Genomic DNA, 25,124 nt, shown 5'->3' on the forward strand with positions numbered 1-25,124 from the left:
TTTTTATGTAAATGAATTAAAATATTGATAGTCTTTCAGTGGGAGACTGGGCCGCTTATATCGTACTTCTTTCTATAGACAATCTCGCTCTGATCCCGCAAAACTTATAAGAAGATATTCTATGTAGAAATCTTCTTGAAGAGTCCTTCGCCTTGGATCTTATCTTTGCTCCTACGATAGTAATGTTTGTAATAGTCTTCTAAATCATAAAAACCTCCTACGTCCTTCTACACGGCAAAGAATGCTAAGAGAAAGAAGAAAGACAACTCTGCAATATCCCTATCTTATTGCACCGCGTAGTGGCCCTAATGGATAGTCCTTTGGACCTGTCTTATGGCGCGCTACAAAATATTCATAGTTAATGGTAATTTTTTTTTCAAATTAAATAGTTAAAATAAAATGAAGAAAAAGGTTATTGGTTTAAGTGAGGGTATTAAAGTAATTTGAATAAATGGGTATAATTGTAATTTAAGCATTCACCTTCATGATTTAGGGCTCTCCTCTTTCATAAAGCCCGCGAACCGATAGAGAGGGAAATTTGCTGCCGACGGTGACTGTTTTTGGAGGTCTCGGTGAAGAAGGCTGAAAGACAGGGTTGTTTGTTTCTCTGTACAAGGACTGGAAACGCCGTGTGTGTGTGTGTGTTTTGGTTTTTTCGGTAGTATCAGACGGTGGTTGTAGCTGTGTTTTACGGTGGGTTTTTGTTTAATCACAAGTGGTTTAGCTCGTGAGGTGATTTAACGGGGTGTGTTTGTTTGAAGCTCGAACTGTTCAAGCTTTGAGGTACCTTTGTTGTTGTTGAATCACTATATATCGTTGCTGTAAATTGTGTTCTGTATTGGGCATATTTGAGTTGGGTTTTTTGACAGCTACTTTTGATTCTTTAGCAGAAAAAGATATTGCATAGTGATGGTCTAATTAATGTACACTTCTATTGTAATGGAAATTGCCTTTATTCTTGAAATTACTTGCTTTTTTTTTCTTCCGTACCGAGTTTCACAATACTGATTCTTTACCTTGTGTTTATAACTTCACTTCTGTTACTCCGGGTCTCAAATCAAGGTCTATGAGCCAAGTTTTTGTTTTGTGTTATTTTACAGATTGAACGGTGGCAATGGAGCAAGACAACGAAGAGGTGAAGACGTTTCAGAGCTTAGGAATCTGTGAGCAATTGGTTGAGGCATGTGACAGTTTAGGCTGGAAAAATCCATCAAAGATTCAGGCGGAGGCTATTCCTCATGCCCTAGAAGGTTCTTTCTTTATCTTTTGCATTTGCTTTAGTTCATTCTTCTTATAATTCAACCAATGCCATCGTTAAATTTTTTTGGAACTGCATTTAGTCTTGGAGTTGCATGAAAGTTTCACCTTTTTCAATATAAATATTAGTGTTGGTTATGTTGGATAGCTTTGGTTATATTTGCAGGATAGAATATTTTGACGAACTGCTGCCATTCTCACTCCACTTTATGGTTTTTAGATCAGGGGACAATTCAATCATCTAAATGTTGTGTCTCAGTTCTCACTTTTTAAGGATTGGCTAGTATTTTTGTTGTAGTTGCATTTGTTAATTAAGTAGGTAGCATATTAAACTTCTTGGATTTCTCCAGTCGAAACAACGGCTTTTTTAACCATTACTTGCGAACTAGGTAAATTGATCAAATCAATGGTTAAATATGAAGCGCTAGTATGCTAAATTTGAAAGTTGTTCTCATAGTTTTATCCGTGGTGGTTCTTCTTCCCCTTTCTCATGATTTGTTTTTACTGCTCATTCTTTGCAACTTATATTTGTGGTATCAATAGTGTTCAACCTTATGACCGTTGTGCAGGAAAGGATTTAATTGGACTTGCACAAACTGGTTCTGGGAAAACTGGAGCTTTTGCTCTGCCCATTTTGCAAGCCCTATTGGAAGCTCCCCAAGCATTTTTTGCCTGTGTTCTCTCTCCCACAAGGTTGAATACTGAATTGTTGTAGATTTTATGTACACAGACATTTTTTATCCTTAAAAGGAGATCGCTGACGTTTTTAAAAGATTTTATAAACTTGTTGCTTTTGATATTCTTCAGGGAGCTTGCAATTCAGATAGCTGAGCAGTTTGAAGCTTTAGGGTCTGGCATCGGTATTAAGTGTGCAGTGGTAGGCTTTCACCTAACAAAGTATTCTGAAAATCATAGTCGGTTACAGATCATGATGTTATTATATTATATGTTAACAAAAAAAGCCTTATATATGTATCATGTCTTAAGCAGTCACATGCCTTAAATGTTTTAAACGTTATATATGTATTAAGTGTGCACATGATCATCCAGTTCGTGAGCAAGAATCAGAACTACTTAGCTATAGCTTACAACCTCAGCCCTTGGGGATAATTATTATGCTATCTAAGGGAAGGTGGTTTGTTAAAGAACGAATTAGTGTATGGGAGTGTATTTATTATAGGACGCTTGATTCCAGGTGTCTAGGTTGCATTTGTGGCTTATAATTGTGAGGAGAAGGCAGAAAGAGAGATTGGATGTCATAGAGATCAGGTTATATGAACTGATTGAGCTCTAAGATGGAGTGTGGCTCCTATCGTATTTTCTCCTTTGCCCCCCTCCCCCCCAAAAAAAAAAAAAAAAAATTTCAAAAAACAATCTTATGGCTTTGAGGTGTCATATTTTTCTCTTTTTTTGTTATTATTTCCCTCTTACGTTTTCTGTGCTTCAATAATTAGCAAATATGGAGCCCTCTTGGTGATGAGTACTTTATTTTAATCTTCTGTAGCTCGTCGGAGGGGTAGACATGGTGCAGCAAGCCATTAACCTGGCGAAACGGCCACATGTTGTTGTAAGTCTCTGATATTTTCTGAACTTGAATGCAATGATCTGAGTGAAAATTTATGGAAATTATCCTTTTGTTTTTTGTGGAATATATGAGAAAGTGATTTACCCCGAAAGAAAAAATATATATATTAGCCTCCCCAATCCTCACGCAACATTATATCAATATTTATATGAAAAATCTACAAGCAAATAGGCAAACTGTTAATTAAAATAGATGTCCAAATTAAATGAAGTTATTTCAGCCGCTATTTGAATTTGGTGACTTCTGTGGCGAGTAGTTGAACATAAAACTACCACTCATCATAAACCCTCTACCATCATGTGATTCTCACTAAAGTACTTTTGTTTACATCATCTTTCTATACATTATCCCCTTATCGAATGTTGTCGTGGCTATAATTTATCTAGTTGTTTATTTAAGATTTCATTTATTTTGTTTTAGGTTGGGACACCTGGACGCCTTGTGGACCATCTAACCAATACAAAGGGGTTTTCCCTGCGCACATTGAAATATCTCGTGAGTTTTGTAAACAATTATGTATTTTTTTCTGGTATAGAGAAACAATAAGCTTGTACTGATTAACCTGTTTTGCATGTTGAGCAGGTCCTTGATGAGGCAGATAGGTTATTGAATGAAGACTTCGAAAAGTCAATAGATGAAATTTTGAATGAAATTCCTCGTGAGAGGAGAACATATCTATTTTCTGCTACTATGACCAAAAAGGTATGTGAACATATCTATTTTAATCTTTATTTTTCTCTTGTGCTTCTCTCAATTCACATCCTTTACAAATATCTAATATTAGTATTAAATTGTTTATTCTGGATCCATAGACGTGGGGTGTCTCTATCTTATCTGAATAAATATTTTCTGAACGCTGGTAGATATATTTTTGAGGTTTTGTAATGGTTTAAATTGCTGACCAAGTTGAGATAATCCTACAGGTTCGGAAACTTCAAAGAGCATGCTTAAGGAACCCTGTTAAGGTATGATTGTGACTATCTAAGATATTTTTTTTTCATTTCCTGTATATATTTAAATATTAAATTTTCTGTTCTGAATTCTTTCAGATTGAGGCAGCCACCAAATATTCCACTGTCGACACATTGAAGCAGCAATATTGTTTTATCCCTGCGAAGTATAAGGTTTCCATACTTTTTTTCCTTGGTTTACATCTGATTTTCCTCCTTTCCCTGTGATATCTTTTTTCTTGTATGCTCTGATGGTTAGAGTGAACATTTGATTAGTTTGAAGCAACGTAGATAATTGGGTGAGAATGAGGCTTCAGGCATTCCCACAAGCGTGATTTTTTTTTTTTTTTTTTTGTTGCTTTTTTTAATAAATAAAGAACCAAACTTTCATTGATACAGATGAAAAATGAAAGAATAACAAAGTAATACACACTACAAACTAAGTTACCATCAGAAACACACTCCTAGTTGGAACCCCTTTCCGTTGTGGGGTTTTTTTGTGGGTTGGTTTTTGTATGCTTTTCTATTCATTCATTTTTCTTCAATGAAAGTCTTCTACAAACACTTGGGGTTGTTATATGCAACGTTTTTAGTGATTGGGGAAGGTAGCAGGGATTGGCGTTTCAACTTGGGGACAGAAACACATTTATTTTACTGTTGAACTAACTCCGTTGCATGTCATTTTGTGCAGGAGTGTTATCTTGTCTATATCTTGACTGAGATGTCTGGTTCAACCTCAATGGTCTTCACTCGCACTTGTGATGCCACTCGCCTCCTGTCATTGATTCTTCGAAATCTTGGATTGAGAGCCATACCCATAAGTGGTCAGATGACCCAGGTATTGTTGTGAGATAACTCAGCTATTTACAATTGGAAGTGTGGTTGTATTTATCATTAATCAACTTCATTGGGTTTTAAAAAAATTGGAAGTTGGGAAACCTCTTGGTAAACGGGTATAAACCCTACGAGAAAAGAGACAGAATAAAAAGGAATTGGTGAGAATTCTATTATTGTGTCAATCAGAGCAAAGGTGCTGCTGTATATATGGACACCATGGTACAATAGTCTCATGACTGAAAAGCAGAGGCAAAAGAATAAAAATAACAAACTAATGAAAAAACATAAAGTTGGAAAATGTGAACATAGTTGCATATTAACGACTCTAAGCACTGTTTAAGAGCTTCATCATTTAGTGGAGTTATTCGATTAAACTTTGTGCATGGTCCATGTCTTTGATAGGCGAAGCGACTGGGAGCCTTAAATAAGTTCAAGGCTGGAGAGTGCAATATTCTTATTTGCACTGATGTGGCTAGCAGAGGACTTGATATTCCATCTGTGGATATGGTCATAAATTATGATATTCCTTCAAATTCCAAGGTTCTCCTTCTGCAATTCTATTTATCTGACATGCATCGTGGCCTCTCTACCTTCTGCTGTTTGCGTTAGTTTATGCATTGGTGTATCTTCTTTTTTTCCTTGTATTCCAATTCAACGTCTACATGCTTGATATTTTCTTATTTATGAGTTGTTTTTTCTATATCAAAGTTTAAAATACTTCAATCCTCTTATGGTACAAGAAAATATTAAGCATGTACTGGTCTTAAAAAGATTAGGTCTCGATCTCTTATGATATGAGTTTGTTTGCAGGATTACATACATAGAGTTGGAAGAACTGCTCGTGCAGGTCGTTCTGGGGTTGCTATTTCGTTGGTTAATCAGTATGAGTTAGAGTGGTATATACAAATAGAGAAGCTCATAGGTAACCAATGGATGGATTATTATTTATTTATTGCAGAAGATGACTTATGAGAAATGGTTTTTTGTTTTTATAGAACTGACTTCTATTAATATGTTAGGGAAAAAACTGCCACAGTTTTCCGCCCAAGAAGAGGAAGTTTTGATGCTGTTAGAGCGTGTGGCAGAGGCAAAGAGAATATCTCTCATGGTATTATATTACGATTACAATTTTCTTCTAGGTTAAACTCTATTGTGTCTGATAGGTACTTGAAGTTAAAATGTGTTCATAGAAACCTCTCTTTTCCTATTATTGATAATCAGTGGAAGTTCCCAGCAACTCACTAATGACTTTTGTCAAAAGGAAAAAAAAAGAGAACTCTCTGATTCTTCCTAATATAGAAATGTACAAATGTAAGCACCCTAAACAACCCAACACAACTAACACTAACCCATAGGCGCCCCCACACTTTATTCCTTTCAAATTGACACTTCCTAGCAGTTGTTTCTAATAAGTTTCTGACTTGTTAATTTTGTATCGAAGAACTTAAAAGAATTGCAATCAAACAGGAACGCTTTTTAGAAATGAATTGGAAAGTGTCGTGCCCAAACATAACTAGATTATTTTCAAACTATGTGCTAGATGGATATGGATTACACAGTTCTCTTCATCATTGCTTTTTTTCCCCTCTCATCTCTCCCCAACTTGGTTGATGTGCAGAAAATTAAAGAAACTGGTGGTAGAAAGAGGAGGCGAGGTGGAGATGACGACGATGACAACGAGAATAATGATGTTGAGAAGTATCTGCGCCTCAAGACTGGAAAGGGTGGGAAAATGTCCAAGAATGGTAAAACATCAAAGAAGATGAAAAGAAGATGAAAAGAAAATGAGTCAAAATTATTTATATCTATAAATTGGCAGAGTTTTGATTCTGTTTGCTTCAAATTTTTATATAGTTTCAGGGGATGTTCTAACTTGAATACAATTCATTAATGAATGTGCAATTTTGACCATGTATTTTAAGTTACTTGTGGTGGTGTGAATGTGTCAACATCTATCTGTCTTTGCAGAAAAAGAGAAAAAACGTGTAGGATCTTTAGAACTTGTCCACTGCTGGAAAAACTTTGATCGCACCTCTGCTTTTTGGGTAATAAGATTTGGAGTTCTGTATTTTCAAAATTTGAACAATATAGTTTCAAATTTTAATATCTAACAATTAAGTTGAATTCGAGCAGTCAGCTCCAGCGTCCAACCTCGTCAACATGCTTTAATAACCACCCCTCGATAGCTAAACTTTGATAATCACTTCCATGATCACCATGAGAAGTTCATTACTTGTTAGAAACATCAAGTCTCTAAATGATAATCATCCACTACTCCTTGAAATGATGTTAGGTGGTGGACGAACTTATATATTGACTTGAAAGTAAACTAACCAAGATGATTTGTGTGGAATGGGTATACAAAAGTCATGGATGGATGATTCTGTTTTCTAAATTTTTTTTTCCAAAAATTTATGGCAAATTGTGTTGGGGGAGAAACCGAAAAAGAAAATCTGAAAGAAGTGAAAATTAAAGTTTTTATTTAAAGTTATAAAAGTTTCTTTTATTTATACACATTAATGTGTTCTAAGTTTTGAACCATTCAATCTTAAGAAGTTAAACCCCCTTCTTAGAAAATTCAAACCAAATGACTTCATTAAAATATACTCTCTTCTTTATTAAATGATAATTTAAATACTACAGCTATTTGTACCAAAAGAATTTTCCAAGTCAATTTTAATTTGCATATGACCATATTTAATGCATTTTTATCCTTTAAAATAAAATATCATAACCTTATTTGATATGGACACTCAAGAAATACTCTTTTGAATAATTTGGACATTTGTTTGCAATTCATTTGTTGCAAAATTTGGCAATTTCCCTTTTTCTCTTCCACAAACAACTTCACATGTAAATCTTCTTCTTCAACTTGACTTCCTTCCTCTGCATTTATTTTTCAAAGTCTTAGTCTATTTCATTGAAGCAAAGTTTGATTTCAATCACTTTGATTTTAATTTTTTACATTATCTCCAAGTTGCTCTCTCAATCTTCTATAGAAGCCAAATTTTAGAAGAGTGAATAACTCGCAATGCTCATTATTTAATATTTTTAGTTTGGTAACATAATGAATCATAGTTCCAACATATACTACACGTTCAAGTCTTCATATTTGACTATATGACTTTTCACTTGTTTGGTACCCCCACTTCAAATCATAATAATTCCTATTACAACATAGCATAGTATACGTATTAAATTTTTGTCAACATTTCCATCCTTTTTTCCACATTGACAACTTCGACATGATTATTATAAGAGTGAAATTGAAGAGAAAAGATGAACCAATAGTAAAGTATGAGACGACAAGAAATCAAATTAACTTTAGTCTAATTGGAATTAATGGAGTGATTACACATGTATTAATCAAATATTTTAACAATTAAATTAGTCAAGTTTTGGAGCTATGATGCATGCTTTAATTTAATTCTATAAATTTTAGACATGTAGGTTTGGGAAGAGATGTTTCCAAAATCACTTTTTCATCATAGTCAAACATCACAACTTCAAATACATTCTCAATATCATATGAAAATTGTTAAGTTGAAAATTTTGTGTAAATTATTAAATATGCTAGTGGCCAAATTATTGTATTATCTCTATTTTTAATTTTCTTCCCATTGATTTGGTCAATCCATGTGATGTCCTTCTCATTCCTTTCCCTATAAATTGAGATCATATTCTTCATTGAAACACACAACAATATCACAAAGGAGCAAAAGAAAAAGCTCACTAGAAACAATGGCTACCCAAAAAATCATCACAACCCTATCCATCATCTCCTTCCTCCTTGCCTCCATATTCCGATCTTCCGACGCTGCCGGTGGTATCGCCATCTATTGGGGCCAAAACGGCAACGAGGGATCTCTTGCCTCCACTTGCGCTACAGGAAACTACAAGATCGTCAACATAGCATTTCTTTCCACCTTCGGTAGCGGCCGAACTCCGGTCCTCAACCTTGCGGGTCATTGTAACCCTAATAACAATAATGGCTGTGCCTTCTTGAGTAGCCAAATAAAATCTTGTCAAAGTCGAGGCATCAAAGTCCTCCTCTCCATTGGCGGAGGCGCAGGGAGTTATTCACTCTCCTCCGCCAATGATGCAAAACAAGTTGCTAATTTCATCTGGAACAACTACCTCGGTGGCCGGTCGAACTCACGACCGTTCGGCAACGCTGTTTTGAACGGTGTCGACTTCGATATCGAATCTGGCTCTGGCAAGTTTTGGGACGTATTGGCTCGAGAACTGAAGAACAAAGGCGGAGTCACTCTTTCTGCTGCACCCCAGTGTCCGATCCCTGACGCGCATTTAGACTCTGCCATTAAGACAGGTTTGTTTGATTTAGTTTGGGTTCAGTTCTACAACAATCCGTCTTGTATGTATGCAAATGGAAACGTCAACAATCTCCTGAATTCTTGGAACCGGTGGACGGGGTTTCCAGTTGGGAAGCTGTACATGGGGCTACCGGCGGCATCTGCAGCTGCACCCAGCGGTGGTTTTATTCCGGCCAACGTGCTTAAGTCTAAGGTTCTTCCAAGGATTAAAAGTTCTTCCAAGTATGGAGGAATTATGCTGTGGAGTAAGGCATTTGATAATGGGTACAGCAACGCCATTAAAGGAAGTCTTTGAGCTTCTTCTCTTCAATAAACTTATTTAGTAATTAGTTATTATAAATCCATGAATAAGTAAACTATAAGAAATGGAAACAAAAATGGGATTTGTTGGCCCATCTTATATATCTATATATCATCACTTTGATGCAATAAAATTACTTTTTATTAGAGTATAACTTTTCATGGAAAATACATATATATGAACATAAATAATAAATTGGAAATATATATACAAATCATACATGAAAACATATTTTTTAATACCCAGCTCCCTCCCAATTAATTCGTGAAGAAGATAACAAAGATGGTTGTTGCCCTAACACACACCTTTGTAAAGATATATCTGCAACGTAACCTTAGTAAAAACATGACATGTAGCACAATGGTGCCATCTTGAACAATAATGAATATAATGACAATCTCTACTCAATACTTTGAACGTTCATAAAAAAAATGGATTCTTAAGTATATGATGAGCACTCTTGAAATATCTATCCATATATATCTATAAATCATAAAGGTTCAACAATGTCTATTGATATCTCTAATATATCTTTTATAAAAATCATATGTAATATGACTACAAATACAAAGAATAGGATGAATAATCTAGTTGGAAATTAAATAAAACCAATTTGAAGATTGATCAATTAAACAAAAGTTTATTATCTTAGAAGGAAAGTAGTTGTCAGTCAAATATTTGTAAAATTAAAATAGTGACAGTAACATCAACATCAACACTAATTTAATTTAATCCTCAACTCCATACTTCCAAGTTTTGCCGTTGTTAGAAAAAATATATTTTTTTATGGGTGTATAATGGGTCAAGAATATCATATCAAACATAGACATTTTATACTTAAAAAAAGAGTAATAATAGACATTAACATTGATGAGAAGAAAAAAAAAATCAGAAAATATGAGTTCTTGTGTTTTGGTGTTATGTGAATATCACTATTTGACTTAAAAACACAACTAATTACATTATGGAGAGATCAGTTTTATTTACTATTGAGCTATGTCACAAGGTTGTTTTTTTATAATCAAAATTAGAACATTAGGATAAAATTAAAACTTCTAATTACTATTTAGTTTAATTACATCTCTGTATATTATTTTAAAGATTTTCAATTTTTTATATTGATGGAATATATATATATATATATATATATATATATATATATATATATATATATATATATATATTGACATCTATGACAATGGTACTCAACCCTTGCAATTTTTTTTGCTGTATAATCACATATGTTTATGAGTTCAACATGAATTGTTAGATTTAATATCAAATTTAACTTCATCTATTAAACTTAAGCTTTAATTTGGATTGAATTGGTGATTATATCAACTTACCTGTATACTATTATTTTTATTAGAAAAAATTCCAACCAAATAAGAAGTAAAATTCTCACATAATTGCTTCCAAATAAGAAATATTATTCTTACATAATGGCTAAAATATAAAATTCTCACGTTAATGAGATTATATTGTTTTTAAAGTACTTCAAACATTTTGCACAATTGAAATAAACTTGGAATATTTTTATTGATATCAACTTTAATTCTAAAACATTGATAGTATTGTAGTAAAAAAAAAGGATTTTAATTGTAGCATCACATAAATTTAATATGTGACTAAATGGAGAAGATGAAGTCTCACTTTTTAATTATTACAATACTTTGGAGTTTATTCATAGCTTTAATTAAAACTAAACTTAGGAGCTTCCCTTCAGCTGATATATGCTGTCTTTAATGGCATCGCTGTAGCCATTGTCAAACGCCTTACTCCATAACATCACTCCTCCATAGTTGGAATAAGCTTTAATGGTTGGAAGAACTTCAGAAATAAGCTCATCCACCGGAATAAATCCCCCGCTCGGCGCTGCCTCCGGTGCCGCTGGCAATCCCATGTAAAGCTTCAATATCGGATAAGCCGCCCACTGATTCCATGAACTCAGGAGATCGTCCGTGTTATCTGCATACATGCATGACGGGTTGTTGTAGAATTGAACCCAGACGGAATCGAACAGTCCAGTTCTGATCGCGGCGTCTAGGTGAGCGTCTGGGATCGGACACTGCGGCGCGGCAGATAAAATGACTTGTCCAAAACTCTTTAGCTCCTGAGCTAGTACGTCCCAGAACTGGTCCAAGCCAAACTCGATATCGAAATCAACGCCATCCAAAACCGCATCGCCCAGTGGCCTGGAATCCGACTGCCCGCCGAGGTAGCTGTTCCAAATGAAGTTTGCGACTTCTTTCGCATCGTCGGCGGAGTAGAGTGAATAACTCCCCGTGCCACCGCCAATAGAGAGGAGGACTTTGACATTTTGACTTTGGCAAGAGTTTATTTCGTTGCTCAAGATGGTGCAACCGTTGTTGTCAGGGTTGCAGTGACCGGCAAGGTTGAGGACCGGAGTTTGACCGCCGCCGAAGGATGAGAGAAATGCTATGTTGACGAACTCGTAGTTTCCAGTAGCGCAGGTGGATGCAAGAGAGCCTTCGTTGCCGTTTTGGCCCCAATAGATGGCGATTCCAGCCGCGTCGGATGAGTGGAAAATAGAGGAGAGGAGGAAGAAGATGGAAAGGGTTGTAGTTATTTTGTGGGCAGCCATTGCTTAAAGAGCTTTCTTTGAGTTCGTGTATCTAAACAATAGAAAATGTGAAGTGAATTTATAGGGAAGGGAAATGAATCACGAAGGGTTATTGTTGATCAAATCAAAGTAGATCATATAATATAATTTTGTAAGTGTCATTTGGATTTGGAAAAAATGTTACAAATTATTTAAATGAATGGTAATGTTCTAAATGAAAAAAAAAAAAAAGGTTAATTGATTCTACTTATGATAGTCTATTTAGAAGTATATATATATATATTGTAGAATATGAAATTTAATTATATTTTGTAAAATTTGTAACCTAATTTTTTTTTTCTTTTGCCAAATCCAACTTATTTTAATCCGGCCAATATGACAACAACCAATTTAATTATGATTAAGAACAAATTAAAATAAATATGATTATAATTAATTAAGATTTGAATATCTTAAACAAAAAAAAGCATGCCAAAGATATTTTCATTATTGTATTTGATATTTGTGTAAATATTATTCCTTGGATTTAAATTAACATTGTCTGTCATCGTTATTGTTATATTATAATAGAAAGAAAAGAGCTCTTAATTACATCATTTCCGATGTATATCAACCTCAAAAAATAAAAAATTAATAAAAAAAATGCAAGATTGAAATTGCAAGCTAAGTAATATCTCTTTTCCGAAAATGGATCTTATGCAATCTTTTATAATCTTTCTCCAAATTTTCTATTCATAATTCAACTTAAGTACACCAACACATTTTACATCCATACACTAAAAAAATCCTCTATGTAATCTTCAATTCTAGATCCATACATTAAAATATCCTCTATGTAATCTTCAGTTTCTCCCAAATTTGAAGTAATTAATTTATAAGATAAATATTTTTATATTAGTTTATACAATTATCTTGATTTTCTTTTTTACGTAAAAAAAATTATCCATGCTTTGGGTTTATGGGTCAATCGATCTCAATTCAAAAAGAGCAAATAAAAACATTATAACAAATCGTCAATGGATCTCAAGATCAATAATAAACAATTCAACATTGATAAAAAATATATATTATCCCAAGTTGTACTGAAAATGACATACAATAATGTTTAGCACATCACCTTATTCCTCTACAATCATGTGATTCTCCCTAAAGTACTTTTGTTAATTACATCATCTAAATTTCTATACATTATCATTATCTCCTTATCGAATGTTGCCGTGGCTAAATTTTTTTGGTATAGAGAGACAATAAGCTTGTACACTGGCTACCCTGTTTTGCATGTCGAGCAGGTCCTTGATGAGGCAGATAGGTTATTGAATGAAATTCCTCGTGAGGAAGAGAGCATATCTATTTTCTGCCATTAAAACAGGTTTGTTTGATTTCGTTTGGGTTCAATATCCTACAACAATCCGCCATGTATGTATGCAAATGGAAACGTCAACAATCTCCTGAATTATTCTTGGAACTTGGTGGACGGGGTTTCCGGTTGAGAAGCTGTACATGGGGCGACGGGCGGCATCTGCAGCTTCACCGAGCGGTGGTTTTACTCCGGCCAACGTGCTTAAGTCTCAGGTTCTTCCAACTTTTCATGGAAAATACATATGAACATAAATAAATATGAAATATATACAAATCATATGATTGTTGCATCTACAAAGTTGCTCCTTAGTAAACAACATGACATGTAGCACAATGCATGTGCTATCTTGAGAACCATAATGAATATAGTGACAATCTACCTCAAATTTACTTTGTACGTTCATGGAAATGGAGTTTAAGTATATGATAACCATTCGAGAAATCTCAAAACATCCTTCGTTGCACCCTTTAACTAAAAAGTAAATATAGAAATTAATAAACTAAATACGAGATTTTACATTTGCACAATAAATAAATACATCTCATATTTTCATATTCTGTATATTAACTTTGATAGATAATAATTTAACTATCTATCCACATATGTATAAATCATAAAGATTCAAGCATCAATTTCTATAAATACACAACAAAACATTTTTTTTTAAAAAAAAAAATCACATGTTAATATTAATATGACTACAAATACAAATGATAATAAGATGAATAATTTAGCTAGTTGGAAAATAAAACCAATTTAAAGATTGAATTAAACAAGTTTTTTTATTACTTCTTTTCTTTCGATTCTTTAGGAATTAAACAAGTTCGATTATCTTAGAATTAGGAAAATAGTTGACTGTCAATATATTTGTAAACTTAAAACAATCACAGTAACGTCTACGTCAATGATTTGATTAATTAATCTTCAACTCCATTTATTTTGATAATTTCATCTCTTTCAACAGTAACCGATAACATAAATTGTTAGATTTAATATCAAATTTAACTTCATCTATTAAAGCTTAAGATTGAATTAGTGATTATATCAAACTTATTGTATGTACTATTGTTTTTAATTAGAAAAAAATTTCACCCAAGTAAGAAATAAAATTGATATATAATTAACTAGAAAGAAGACAGAGGATCGATTTAAAAATTTGGCTAAAATATCAAATTCTTACGTTAATGAGATTATATTGTATTTAAACTTCAAACAGTTTACACAAAATTTAAATAAACTTGGAATGTTTTTATTGACATCAACTTTTCAATTCTAAAACATTGGTAGTATAGTAATGAAAAAAAGGATATTAATTATTGCATCACACTAATTTAATATGAGACTAAATGGAGAAGATGAAGTCTCACTTTTTAATTATTATAATACTTTGGAGTTTATTCATAGCTTTAATTAAAATTAAACTTAGGAGCTTCCTTCAGCCGATGCTGCCTTTAATGGAATCGCTGTAGCCATTGTCAAACGCCTTACTCCATAACATCACTCCTCCATAGTTGGAAGAAGCTTTAATGGTTGGAAGAACTTGAGAAATAAGCACATCCGCCGGAATAAATCCCCCGCTCGGCGCTGCCTCCCGTGCCGCTGGCAATCCCATGTAAAGCTTCGATGTCGGAAACGCCGTCCACTGATTCCATGAACTCAGGAGATTGTCCGCGTTATCTGCAAACATGCATGGCGGGTTGTTGTAGAATTGAACCCAAACGGAATCGAACAGTCCAGTTTTGATCGCGGCGTCTAGCTGAGCGTCTGGTATTGGACACTGCGGCGCGGCAGATAAAATGACTTGTCCAAAATTCTTTAGCTCCTGAGCTAGTACGTCCCAGAACTGGCCCGAGCCAGACTCGATATCGAAATCAACGCCATCCAAAACCGCAGCGCCAAGTGGCCTGGAATCCGACTGCCCGCCAAGGTAGCTGTTCCAAATGAAGTTTGCGACTTGTTTCGCATCGTCGGCGGAGGAGAGTGAATAACTCCCCGCGCCACCACCGATAGAGAGGAGGACCTTGACATTTTGACTTTTGCAAGAGTTTATTTCGTCGCTCAAAAAAGCGCAACCGTTGTTGTCAGGGTTGCAGTGACCAGCAAGGTTGAGAACTGGAGCTTGACCGCTGCCAAAGGATGAGAGAAATGCTATGTTGACGAACTCGTAGTTTCCAGTTGCGCAGGTGGATGCAAGAGAGCCCTCGTTGCCGTTTTGACCCCAATAGATGGCGATTCCAGCCGCGTCGGAAGAGCGGAAAATAGAGGAAAGGAGGAAGAAGATGGAAAGGGTTGTAGTTATTTTGTGGGCAGCCATTGCTTAAAGAGCTTTCTTTGAGTTTGTGTGTCTAAACAATGGAAAATGTGAAGTGAATTTATAGGGAAGGGAAAAGGCAATCACGAAGGGTTATTGTTGATCAAATCAAAGTATAAGATCATATAATATAATTTTGGAAGTGTCATTTGGATTTGGAAAAAATGTTACAAATTATTTAATCAATTGCCGTGTTCTAATTGAAGAGAGAAAAAAAGTGGTTGATTAATTTGAATTTCCATGGAAATACGATTACGTGGAGTCAAGGTCAAAGTAAACATATCTCTACAAATTATATATAAGTACTAGACTTTTGTGATTATAATTAAGTTTATTATAAGCTATGTGATTAAAATATTGTTAAATTATAAGTTTATTCTCTAATATTTTTTTTAAAAAAATTGTAGTTATGTTCAACAAATTAAATTTGTATATGTTATTAGTAGGGCGGCCTTTGAACTATTGTTAAACATGTGCTTAATAAGTCCATAAATCTCTAATATGTCATATGGTTGGATTATTAGCATATTTAAAATGTTAACTAATGTTTATAAGTAAAATTGAGGTTTAGGTATATGGAAGGACCTCTGGACTTAATTTCAATTTTGTTGTTGTTGTTTTTTCTTTTGTGGGTTTGTGAAATTTTAATAATTGATGCATGTTATTATTATAATTGTGTTGTTGAACGTGAACGTTTCTCTTTTTGATAATGTGTGATAGGAAAACCAAACGTTAATTTTGAAGTTGATAAAACAATAATTGAGTTATGATTTGTTAAGTCTAATACAATAATTTATTAAATATAAAATTGAAAGTTTAGGATTATGAAACAAAACTAAAATGGAAGAACTAGATGGCTGGACTCGAATATAATTTTTTTTTTGTACTAAAATTGCAATTTAACCTAGAGATCACACTTTAACTCCAATTAGTTTAAGGTATAACAATGAAATTTATTTATTTTAAAAGTTCAACGTTAAAATTTTTTGCAAGTATTTGAACCTCTGTGACCTTCTAAACAGTAAGCATGGTACATGATCAACTTATTTTACTTGTTTAACTAAGTTCAAGTTAGCCGAAAAAGTGTATAGCTATGTTACGTATAGAGTTTATATGACTATACATATCGTCTCTTGAATTTGATTTAAGATCATATGTACTGTTCAATTAATCTTTATTTTCACATTTGTGTCAAACACATTTTGTTTTTTATGTAATGTTGGGAGATTTAACTAGCTAGAATAACATTGGTGTGTTTTGTGGATAATTGTCAACCGGTCAAGGGGTGCACTGGAGATAGTACAACCGCCAACGACGTAATGTAAGGGTTGGACGATATATCACTACCGTCGACAACGTATTTACACCATTTGCAATTTTTCTAACAACTGATGACCTTGCTTTGTTGTCCGGAGATCAAGTCCCGACGAGTTTCTTCCAACTGAACTCCCAACAAGTTTTTATCCACTGCTTTTAGGTATTTATCGACTGTTTTGTGCAGCGAGAGAAACCTATTTTTTGTAGCAATAGTTATGCATTACGTACATATGTAAAAGAGTACATTAAAAAAGTCCAAAATTCAATTAAATTAGCCGTGAAATCTAGAAATATCTATTGACTACATATAGTTAAAGTGAGTCTAAGTCATCATAATTAATGGAATTTGTTTGATTATAGTTAGACATTTCAAACTCCAAATTCTATCCAAAACAAATTATTCCACACGTTAACATTGTAGCTGCGTATATATGTGGAAAAGTTTACAAACAGTACTAATTTTATTTTTTCTTCAACAAACCTGCATTTTAGGGTACTCATTAATTTATATACTTATTTTTAGAGAGAATCTTATAACTTCTACTATGCATTAGATAAATTGAAGGATATTTTATAATAAGTTTTTTAAGACTTCAAATAGTTAAACTTATGATTTTATTACGGTTCAAGATATTAAACTTCGATCCACAAGTTGATTTATAAGAAGATAAAGAAATGGTTGTTGCCTCTACCACACCTTTGTAAAGATATATCTACAAAGTTGCTCCTTACTATTTTACAAGTCTAACTACAAATTCAATTATCTAGTCTACTATATTTTCTTTTCTTTTGCCAAGTACCCAAAGGTTGATATGGCCGTCTACGTTTCCCTTCTTGAATACAACAATATCAAGGGTATGATTATTTTCTTTTATATATTCAAGCTCTATTTTGATTGGACTTGACCAAATCTTTAATTAATTAACTCTTGAACTTTTTGGAAACTATGTCTTGGATTCGTTCACTGTAGAGTTGAATGGGCAATTCTGTTTGTCTCTATTTGTTTTCTAGAGTTAGAGATGGTTTTATTGATGTAGTAGTGGTTTGGAGACGGTTTCAGAGTAAAAGATAGTTCCGGTAAACTCCTTGAGCATTCTTCCGTGTAAGGATAGAGTAATATTGTTGTTTGATTAGAAATTTGCTTCTAATAATTTTGACAACTTGAGATTAATTAGGACGGAGTATACTGATGGGCTCTGGTTATAATTGATTTCAAACCAATACCTGCTCTATTTCAAGTGAGAGAGGCAGGTGTGTAGCCATTGTCAAACGCCTTACTCCATAACAATAGCTACTCTTTTTCAATAGGATCCTGCCTTTAATGGCATCGCTGTAGCCATTGTCAAACGCCTTACTCCATAACATCACTCCTCCATAGTTGGAAGAAGTTTTAATGGTTGGAAGAACTTGAGAAATAAGAACATCCGCCGGAATAAATCCCCCGCTCGGCGCTGCCTCCGGTGCCGCTGGCAATCCCATGTAAAGCTTCGATATCGGATACGCCGCCCACTGATTCCATGAACTCAGGAGGTTGTCCGCGTTATCTGCATACATGCATGGCGGGTTGTTGTAGAATTGAACCCAGACGGAATCGAACAGTCCAGTTCTGATCGCGGCGTCTAGCTGAGCGTCTGGGAACGGACACTGTGGCGCGGCAGATAAAATGACTTGTCCAAAACTCTTTAGCTCCCGAGCTAGTACATCCCAGAACTGGCCCGAGCCAAACCCGATAACAAAATCAACGCCATCCAAAACCGCATCGCCGAGTGGCCTGGAATCCGACTGCCCGCCGAGGTAGTTGTTCCAGAGGAAGCCTGCGACTTGTTTCGCATTGTTGGCGGAGGAGAGTGAATATCTCCCTACGCCGCCTCCAATAGAGAGGAGAACCTTGACATTTTGACTTTGGCAAGAGTTTATTTCGTCGCTCACAAAGGCGCAACCGTTGTTGTCAGGGTTGCAGTGACCGGCAAGGTTGAGGACCGGAGTTTGACCGCTGCCGAAGGATGAGAGAAATGCTATGTTGACGAACTCGTAGTTTCCAGTGGCGCAGGTGGATGCAAGAGAGCCTTCGTTGCCGTTTTGGCCCCAATAGATGGCGATTCCAGCCGCGTTGGAAGAGCGGAAAATAGAGGAGAGGAGGAAGAAGATGGAGAGGGTTGTAGTTATTATTTTGTGGGCAGCCATTTCTTAAAGAGCTTTTTCCTTTGAGATTATGTGTTTAAACAGTGGAAAATATGAAGTGAATTTATTGGGAAGGGAAAAGGTAATCACGTAGGGTTATTGTTGATCAAATCAAAGTATTTGTAGAGTGTCATTTGGGTTTGGAAAAAAATGTTACAAATTATGTAATGAATTGGCTTGTTCGATCATTCTAATTGAAGAGAGAAAAAAATGGTTGATTTGAAATTTTCATGGAGAATACGATTATGATTATGTGGTGTTAAGTACGAGAGTTTTGTGATAGTTATAAGTTTATTCTCCGATATTTTTTTAAAAAATTTGTAGTTTTGTTATTCAACAGATTAAATTTTGTTTAGTAGTGCCTTGGATTGTTAAAAGTTTGAAGATTATGACACAAAACTAAAGGTGAAAGAACCAAATGAACTATACTTTAATATGAATATTTTTGTACTAAATTTGTAATTTAATCCCAGCACAATCAACCATCTTTGCTTATAACTTATTAGGTACTCAAAAAATTCCTACCCATCCTTTGAAGATTATGAGAAACTCTTTAAACTCTCAATTAGTTTGACGATTAGAAAATTTGTAAGAATTTCAACCTCTATAACCCTCTAATAACAATTAGTCTGCTTATCACTACTGCAGACAATATATTTAAACCATCAACATTTTCTCTAACAGCCGACGACCTCGTCCTGTTGTTGGAAGATCAACTCCCGACGAGTTTCTGCTGACAGAATTTTTGTCTACTGACAGAGATGAATATGCCGACGTGCTTTTAGGCGAGCAAAGCCTGTTGTTTTGCAGCGATAGTTTATGTTACATTACTTACGTAAAAGAGTGTATTAAAAAGGTTGTGTGAACAAAAGAAAATACCTATTGACTATATAGTTAAGGTGAGTCCTAAGTTACCGTAATTAACGGAATTTGTTTGGTTAAAAGTTAGACATTTCAAACTCCAACTTCTATCAAAAACAAATTATTCCACACGTTCACATTATATCATTGTCACAAATAGCTGTATATATATGTGGAAAAGTTTACAAACACACAGTACAGTAATTTTGTTTTTTCTTCAACAAATCTGCATTTTAGGTTACTCATTAACTTATACTTATTTTGTAGAGATAATCTTATGACTTGATCGAACTTTCTGAAAGAAAATTATAAAAAAAATTTACTATGCATGAGTTAATTTGAAGGATATTTTATAATAACTTTTCAATTTCATATAGTTAAATTTATGATTAATGTGGACTATCAATAGTTTCTCCTTTTTTTTTTGAGTGATTTTAATTATTTTGAAATTGCAAGATTATATTTAATTGTATTTAGCTTAGGATTTTAAGTATTTAATTGTGTGAGAAAAATTATTTTAAACACGTTAAAGTGTGAGGTAACTAATAGAGAAATAATTTATAAGAAAAATGAGTTTGTCATGAAATACGTTGATAAGAGATAATCATTTCAAGAAATTCACTTAAAATACAAAGCACGATTTTTGATTGCTTGATGTTAACCTAATTTATATAATTATTTAAGTTTACTAAAATGGTTTGAGTGATGGCTACCAACACCCATCGTTTTAGGTCACATCTTTGGTAAACCCATACTTTAGGTGAAACCTTTGTGCCCAATCAACTCTAAACAATCGACGACCACCTCAAGGACCAACTTTTGTCCACTCATTACTTATGTGTAATGTGTGAATACCTCGATCACCCAATCACCTATAAGGACCAACTCTAGACATAACATCTATAATCGATCTATTTCTAGATACCATTATATTATTTTTAATTATTAATTAGTCGATCGTAAGTATTATTTATAGCTGTTATGTAAGTAATTTGACATTAATTAATACACGTGTTTGGTATACAAGCAAACATAAGTACTAACTTTTTTTTAAAATAGGAAGAATGTTATTCCTTGTGAATCCAACCATGTCTATAAACGTTAGTTTGTGACTAAATTAAGTGATTTAATAATAATAGTTTGAGTTATGTACGGTTTATTGATTGGTGTTGGTGTTCATAGTTTTAAATTTAATTTAATTATGATGAGATGATCATTTCCATACACATATTATTAAATTTGTATAGTTGAATGATTTATTTGTTGAGGGATTGATGTAATAATATAAAATAGAAAGAGAAATAGTCAAGGAATCTATAATAATTTGAAGAGTTGAATATATAATAATGATCTTCACATCGAATTTCTCGCAACATGTAATGGCCAACTACGATTTTGTTATGTGCTTAACTAATTTCCTCCTCCACTTGCAATATTTAGCCTCAAAAATAAAAAGCTTATAATAGTGACAAAATATGCTTCATAAATATATATATACACCACAGCATGTAACGTGAGATATCGAACCTCAACTCTAAAGTCTACAATATAAGTTTATGTAAGCTGAGCAATTTTAATCCTATTTTGATTTTTTTATTTTGATATCTATACTTGTAATGTATTCATTTTAATTATTTAAATTTTAAAATACAATGTTCGTTTTAGTTTTGTAATTGTAAAAAGAGAATTCGAGTTTAGTTTTGTTGGTCCATTCGTATTTCTAGTAGAATACATTCACTCACTAATTTTAACCCCAACACAATTGTTTTTGATTAATTTTGGACACATCCTAAAGTAAGATTAATTAATTAAAGCATGACCAACAACCAATTTATGATTGAAAACCAAAATAATATATGGTTATAATTAAGGTTGAATATCTTTAAAAAATAAACATGCCATAAACATTTTCATTTATTATATTTGATACTTAATGTGTAAATATTATTCCTTGGATTTAAACTTCTCTGTCATCCACATTATATTAGAAGAAGAAATCTTTGAGGATATAATTTATAGACTTAATTCATTATTCCTCATGTATTTTTAAAGTTCCGAATATACCTTCCATTATATATTTGACTTTTTATATATATTTCTTTTATTTCCTAAGTATATTTTTTTTGAACTATTATATATTACCTCTTTTACCTTTTTCATTTTCAACGTGAATTTAACTCAACAATAATTGACATAATCTTCGATCTTAAAGATGAAAATTTTGTATCTTCCATCATCACTGACTTGTCACTGTTTTGACCTAATTGAACTATCGTGTACTTAACAACCAAATTGACCGTGATCACCTTAGTTTTCCTTTTGCACTAGATGACCTTCCTAAAATCAAAAATAGCTAAGAAGAAATAGTCTCTAGATACTTGTATGTTTTAGTCGCTATATATAAGAGTTAATCTCACATCCTTTTCGACATAGATCAACTTCAAATTTTGAATAATTAAAAAAATGAAATATTTAAGATTAGTCGAATCTTATATAATCTTTTTTATAATCTTCTCCAAATTTAATTCCTATTCATAAACTCATCTTAGTTCACCAACACATTCTAAATTCATATATTACGTGACTCTAGATTTTCAAAACCTTAAGTTTCTCGACTTTATAAAAAAAAAAACCCTCTATCTAAAGATCTTCAATTTCTAAAAAAATTGTAGTTATACATAAGATAAATTAAATAATTTAAGCTTGTAGATAAATAGAGAAATACAATCCAATTAATATACACAATAATTATCTTGATTTTCTTTGTAGTCAAGACTACACCAACTCCAAGTAAAAAAAAAAAAATAGATAGTTTGGATTTATGGGTTAATCTCAATAATTGAAAAAGAATCATCAATTGATGCTAATAGTATGAAAAACCATTTAGAACTATTTCGAAAAAAGATTTTTTTTTAAAACTTGAAATATGTATCTTTGGGATCTTCTCATGTTTGTCCAACTAAAATACAAAAGATACACAAATATAATAAACAAACTCACATCTCAAGATGAATAATAAACAATTCAACATTAATAAGAAACATATCATCTCAAAAAATGTACTTTATAGCTACATGCATCCAACAAATGGGGGAAGAGAAAATGATACACAATAATATTTTGTGTGTATATATATATATGCATGTTTTGGGTTTCAAGTTTTAACACAGAAAGGAAAAATGAAGTGGATTCTTTTCACAATTGTTTCTCTCTTCATTTCCTTTCTTGTGAAGCTATTTGTTTTCCCTTCTAGACATGGCCCTTACAAGCTCCCACCAGGCCCTTTCTCACTCCCTATTCTCACTTATAACTTCCTATGGCTCCGCCAGTCCCCTCTTGATCTTGAGTCTATGTTACGTACATTCATCAATAAATACGGCCCCATCCTCACCGTTCACGTCGGCCCTTCTCCTGCCATCATCATCTCCGACCGCTCCATCGCCCACAAGGCTCTCATTCAAAATGGTGCCATTTTCGCCGACCGCCCCCGGACCCTCTCCATCACCAGGATTACTACTTCTGCCAAATTTGATAACATCACTTCTGCTCCTTACGGCCCCATTTGGCGCCTTCTCCGCCGCAACCTCGCGATGGAGATGTTCCACCCTTCGCGTGTCAGGGCTTATTCTCGGGCTCGCAAGTGGGTTTTGGATATCCTTGTCGCTCGCCTTTCAGCTCAACCGGGATCCGAAGGTGGCGCGGTTGTTGTTGAGCATTTTCAGTATTCTATGTTTTGTTTGTTGGTTTTGATGTGTTTTGGAGATAAGTTGAATGAGACACAAATCTTGGAAATTCAACAAGTGCAGCGTGATATTCTTGTGAATCTTCAACGATTTATTTTTCTTAATTTATGGCCTAAGTTGATGAAGGTTTTGCTTAGAAATCGCTGGAAGGAATATTTACAAATCAAGAATAGACAACGAAAGGTCAACTCTCCTTTAACTTCAATTCAAGATGGAACTTTTATGTTATCTATTACCGAAAAACGAACTTAAATTGATATTGATCATTTTTGCCTTAAACAGGTTTTAGTCCCATTTATCAAGGCACGAGAGAAGATCAAAGAAGAAAGAGCAAAAAAGGAAGGGGAAGAAAATGAAGAATTTGTTGTATCGTATGTTGATACGCTACTCGATTTACAACTCATCGACGAGAAAAGAAAGCTTAACAACGAAGAAATAGTGAATTTATGTTCGGAGTTTCTCAACGCTGGGACGGACACTACCGCCACGTCATTGCAATGGATCATGGCGAACTTAGTGAAGTACCCAAAAATTCAAGAAAAACTATTCCAAGAGATCAAAGGAGTAAAGGAGTCTGCTAGTACCAAAAAAGATGGATTACGGTATATTTATTATTAATCTTCGAATATCAATATTTACGACTGATCATTAGAAGAATAATCTCTCCAAATGTGAATTAATTTGATCTCTAATCCTTTTATATATATTTATGTATGATTGATTATAGGGAGGAGGAGGAGGTGAAGGAAGAGGATCTAGGGAAACTTCCATATTTGAAAGCTGTGATTCTAGAAGGATTGAGAAGGCATCCACCAGGGCATTTCATGGTACCACATGCAGTGAAAGAAGATACAACTTTGGAGAATTATTTCATACCAAAGAATGGCATCGTGAGTTTCTTTGCAGTGGGAATGGGGTTGGATCCACAAGTATGGGAAGATCCGATGGCGTTTAAGCCGGAGCGGTTCATGAGTGACGATGGCGGCAAGGCGGAGTACTCGACGACGTTTGATATCACAGGAAACAAGGAGATTAAGATGATGCCATTTGGAGCAGGGAGGAGGATGTGTCCAGGGACTTCTTTGGCAATTCTTCATTTGGAATATTTTGTAGCAAATTTGGTTTGGAGATTTGAGTGGAAAGCTGTGGAAGGAGAAGAGGTTGATTTATCAGAGAAAATGGAATTTACCATTGTTATGAAGAAGCCTCTCAGAGCCCATATTAATGAAAGGTTTTAGGACATAAACATAAATATATATTGAAGAAATTGTTACCTTGGGTTTTGCATAATAGGTAGGATATTCTTTTTCAAATCCAACAAAGTGTAGGATGAGAAATTTGAACATTCCCCTTTAGAAAGAAAAAAGGATGCATGGGTATGGTATAGTTAAGTTATTTCTCTATGTAACTTATTTATTACCCTTACTGTATTTGTATTATTATATATATATTTGACAAATAAATAAGTAGATTATTGAATATAATTTTAAGGCAAAATATCAA

At 33.8% G+C, this 25,124-nt stretch overlaps 5 protein-coding genes across 6 annotated transcripts; 3 read left to right on the forward strand and 2 right to left on the reverse strand.

The window, feature by feature from the left end:
* The first annotated feature begins 505 nt into the window (after positions 1-505).
* Positions 506-6,578, forward strand: LOC101219259 (DEAD-box ATP-dependent RNA helicase 10). The gene is made up of 14 exons (XM_011656330.2): positions 506-783; positions 1,101-1,250; positions 1,827-1,950; positions 2,065-2,134; positions 2,762-2,824; positions 3,263-3,337; positions 3,425-3,544; positions 3,766-3,807; positions 3,892-3,966; positions 4,484-4,630; positions 5,032-5,169; positions 5,440-5,551; positions 5,649-5,737; positions 6,248-6,578. The coding sequence occupies exons 2-14, from the start codon at positions 1,115-1,117 to the stop codon at positions 6,404-6,406; spliced, it is 1,350 nt and encodes a 449-aa protein (XP_011654632.1). The 5' UTR covers positions 506-783; positions 1,101-1,114; the 3' UTR covers positions 6,407-6,578.
* A 1,737-nt stretch (positions 6,579-8,315) lies between these two features.
* Positions 8,316-9,410, forward strand: LOC101219497 (acidic endochitinase-like). The gene has a single exon (XM_004145868.3). It carries the CDS (start codon positions 8,371-8,373, stop codon positions 9,256-9,258), a length of 888 nt encoding a protein of 295 aa, XP_004145916.1. The 5' UTR covers positions 8,316-8,370; the 3' UTR covers positions 9,259-9,410.
* A 1,368-nt stretch (positions 9,411-10,778) lies between these two features.
* LOC101214892 (acidic endochitinase-like) lies at positions 10,779-19,071 on the reverse strand. 2 transcript variants are annotated; one of them, XM_004145930.3, is made up of 2 exons: positions 18,153-19,071; positions 10,779-11,004 (listed from the first exon to the last, which is right to left on the reverse strand). In XM_004145930.3, the coding sequence occupies exons 1-2, from the start codon at positions 19,018-19,020 to the stop codon at positions 10,973-10,975; spliced, it is 900 nt and encodes a 299-aa protein (XP_004145978.3). In that variant the 5' UTR covers positions 19,021-19,071; the 3' UTR covers positions 10,779-10,972. The 2 variants fall into 2 exon arrangements, with proteins under 2 accessions (XP_004145978.3, XP_031740910.1); XM_031885050.1 differs by lacking the exon at positions 18,153-19,071 and having other exon boundaries at positions 10,779-11,928.
* On the reverse strand, positions 14,556-15,522 carry LOC101214593 (acidic endochitinase). Its single transcript, NM_001308904.1, has one exon. It carries the CDS (start codon positions 15,520-15,522, stop codon positions 14,644-14,646), a length of 879 nt encoding a protein of 292 aa, NP_001295833.1. The 3' UTR covers positions 14,556-14,643.
* A 3,968-nt stretch (positions 19,072-23,039) lies between the features above and the next one.
* Positions 23,040-25,105, forward strand: LOC101218555 (cytochrome P450 89A2). The gene is made up of 3 exons (XM_031886067.1): positions 23,040-23,804; positions 23,904-24,223; positions 24,349-25,105. Exons 1-3 carry the CDS (start codon positions 23,058-23,060, stop codon positions 24,857-24,859), a joined length of 1,578 nt encoding a protein of 525 aa, XP_031741927.1. The 5' UTR covers positions 23,040-23,057; the 3' UTR covers positions 24,860-25,105.
* Positions 25,106-25,124: the final 19 nt, after the last annotated feature.

The sequence above is a fragment of the Cucumis sativus genome, chromosome 5 (assembly GCF_000004075.3).
Source record: "Cucumis sativus cultivar 9930 chromosome 5, Cucumber_9930_V3, whole genome shotgun sequence".
Taxonomy (NCBI): Eukaryota; Viridiplantae; Streptophyta; class Magnoliopsida; order Cucurbitales; family Cucurbitaceae; genus Cucumis; species Cucumis sativus.

Bases quoted from the DNA above. Each gene is read 5' to 3' on its own strand.
- LOC101219259 (XM_011656330.2), top strand. From the start codon at position 1,115: ATGGAGCAAGACAACGAAGAGGTGAAGACGTTTCAGAGCTTAGGAATC. The intron at 4,631-5,031 runs GTATTGTTGTGA...TGTCTTTGATAG, and splicing joins TAAGTGGTCAGATGACCCAG to GCGAAGCGACTGGGAGCCTT. The intron at 5,170-5,439 runs GTTCTCCTTCTG...GTTTGTTTGCAG, and splicing joins ATATTCCTTCAAATTCCAAG to GATTACATACATAGAGTTGG.
- LOC101219497 (XM_004145868.3), top strand. From the start codon at position 8,371: ATGGCTACCCAAAAAATCATCACAACCCTATCCATCATCTCCTTCCTC.
- LOC101214593 (NM_001308904.1), bottom strand. From the start codon at position 15,522: ATGGCTGCCCACAAAATAACTACAACCCTTTCCATCTTCTTCCTCCTT.
- LOC101214892 (XM_004145930.3), bottom strand. From the start codon at position 19,020: ATGGCTGCCCACAAAATAATAACTACAACCCTCTCCATCTTCTTCCTC. The intron at 11,005-18,152 runs GCAGGATCCTAT...ATGCCATTAAAG, and splicing joins CTACAGCGATGCCATTAAAG to ACAGCATATATCAGCTGAAG.
- LOC101218555 (XM_031886067.1), top strand. From the start codon at position 23,058: ATGAAGTGGATTCTTTTCACAATTGTTTCTCTCTTCATTTCCTTTCTT. The intron at 23,805-23,903 runs GTCAACTCTCCT...TGCCTTAAACAG, and splicing joins TCAAGAATAGACAACGAAAG to GTTTTAGTCCCATTTATCAA. The intron at 24,224-24,348 runs GTATATTTATTA...GATTGATTATAG, and splicing joins ACCAAAAAAGATGGATTACG to GGAGGAGGAGGAGGTGAAGG.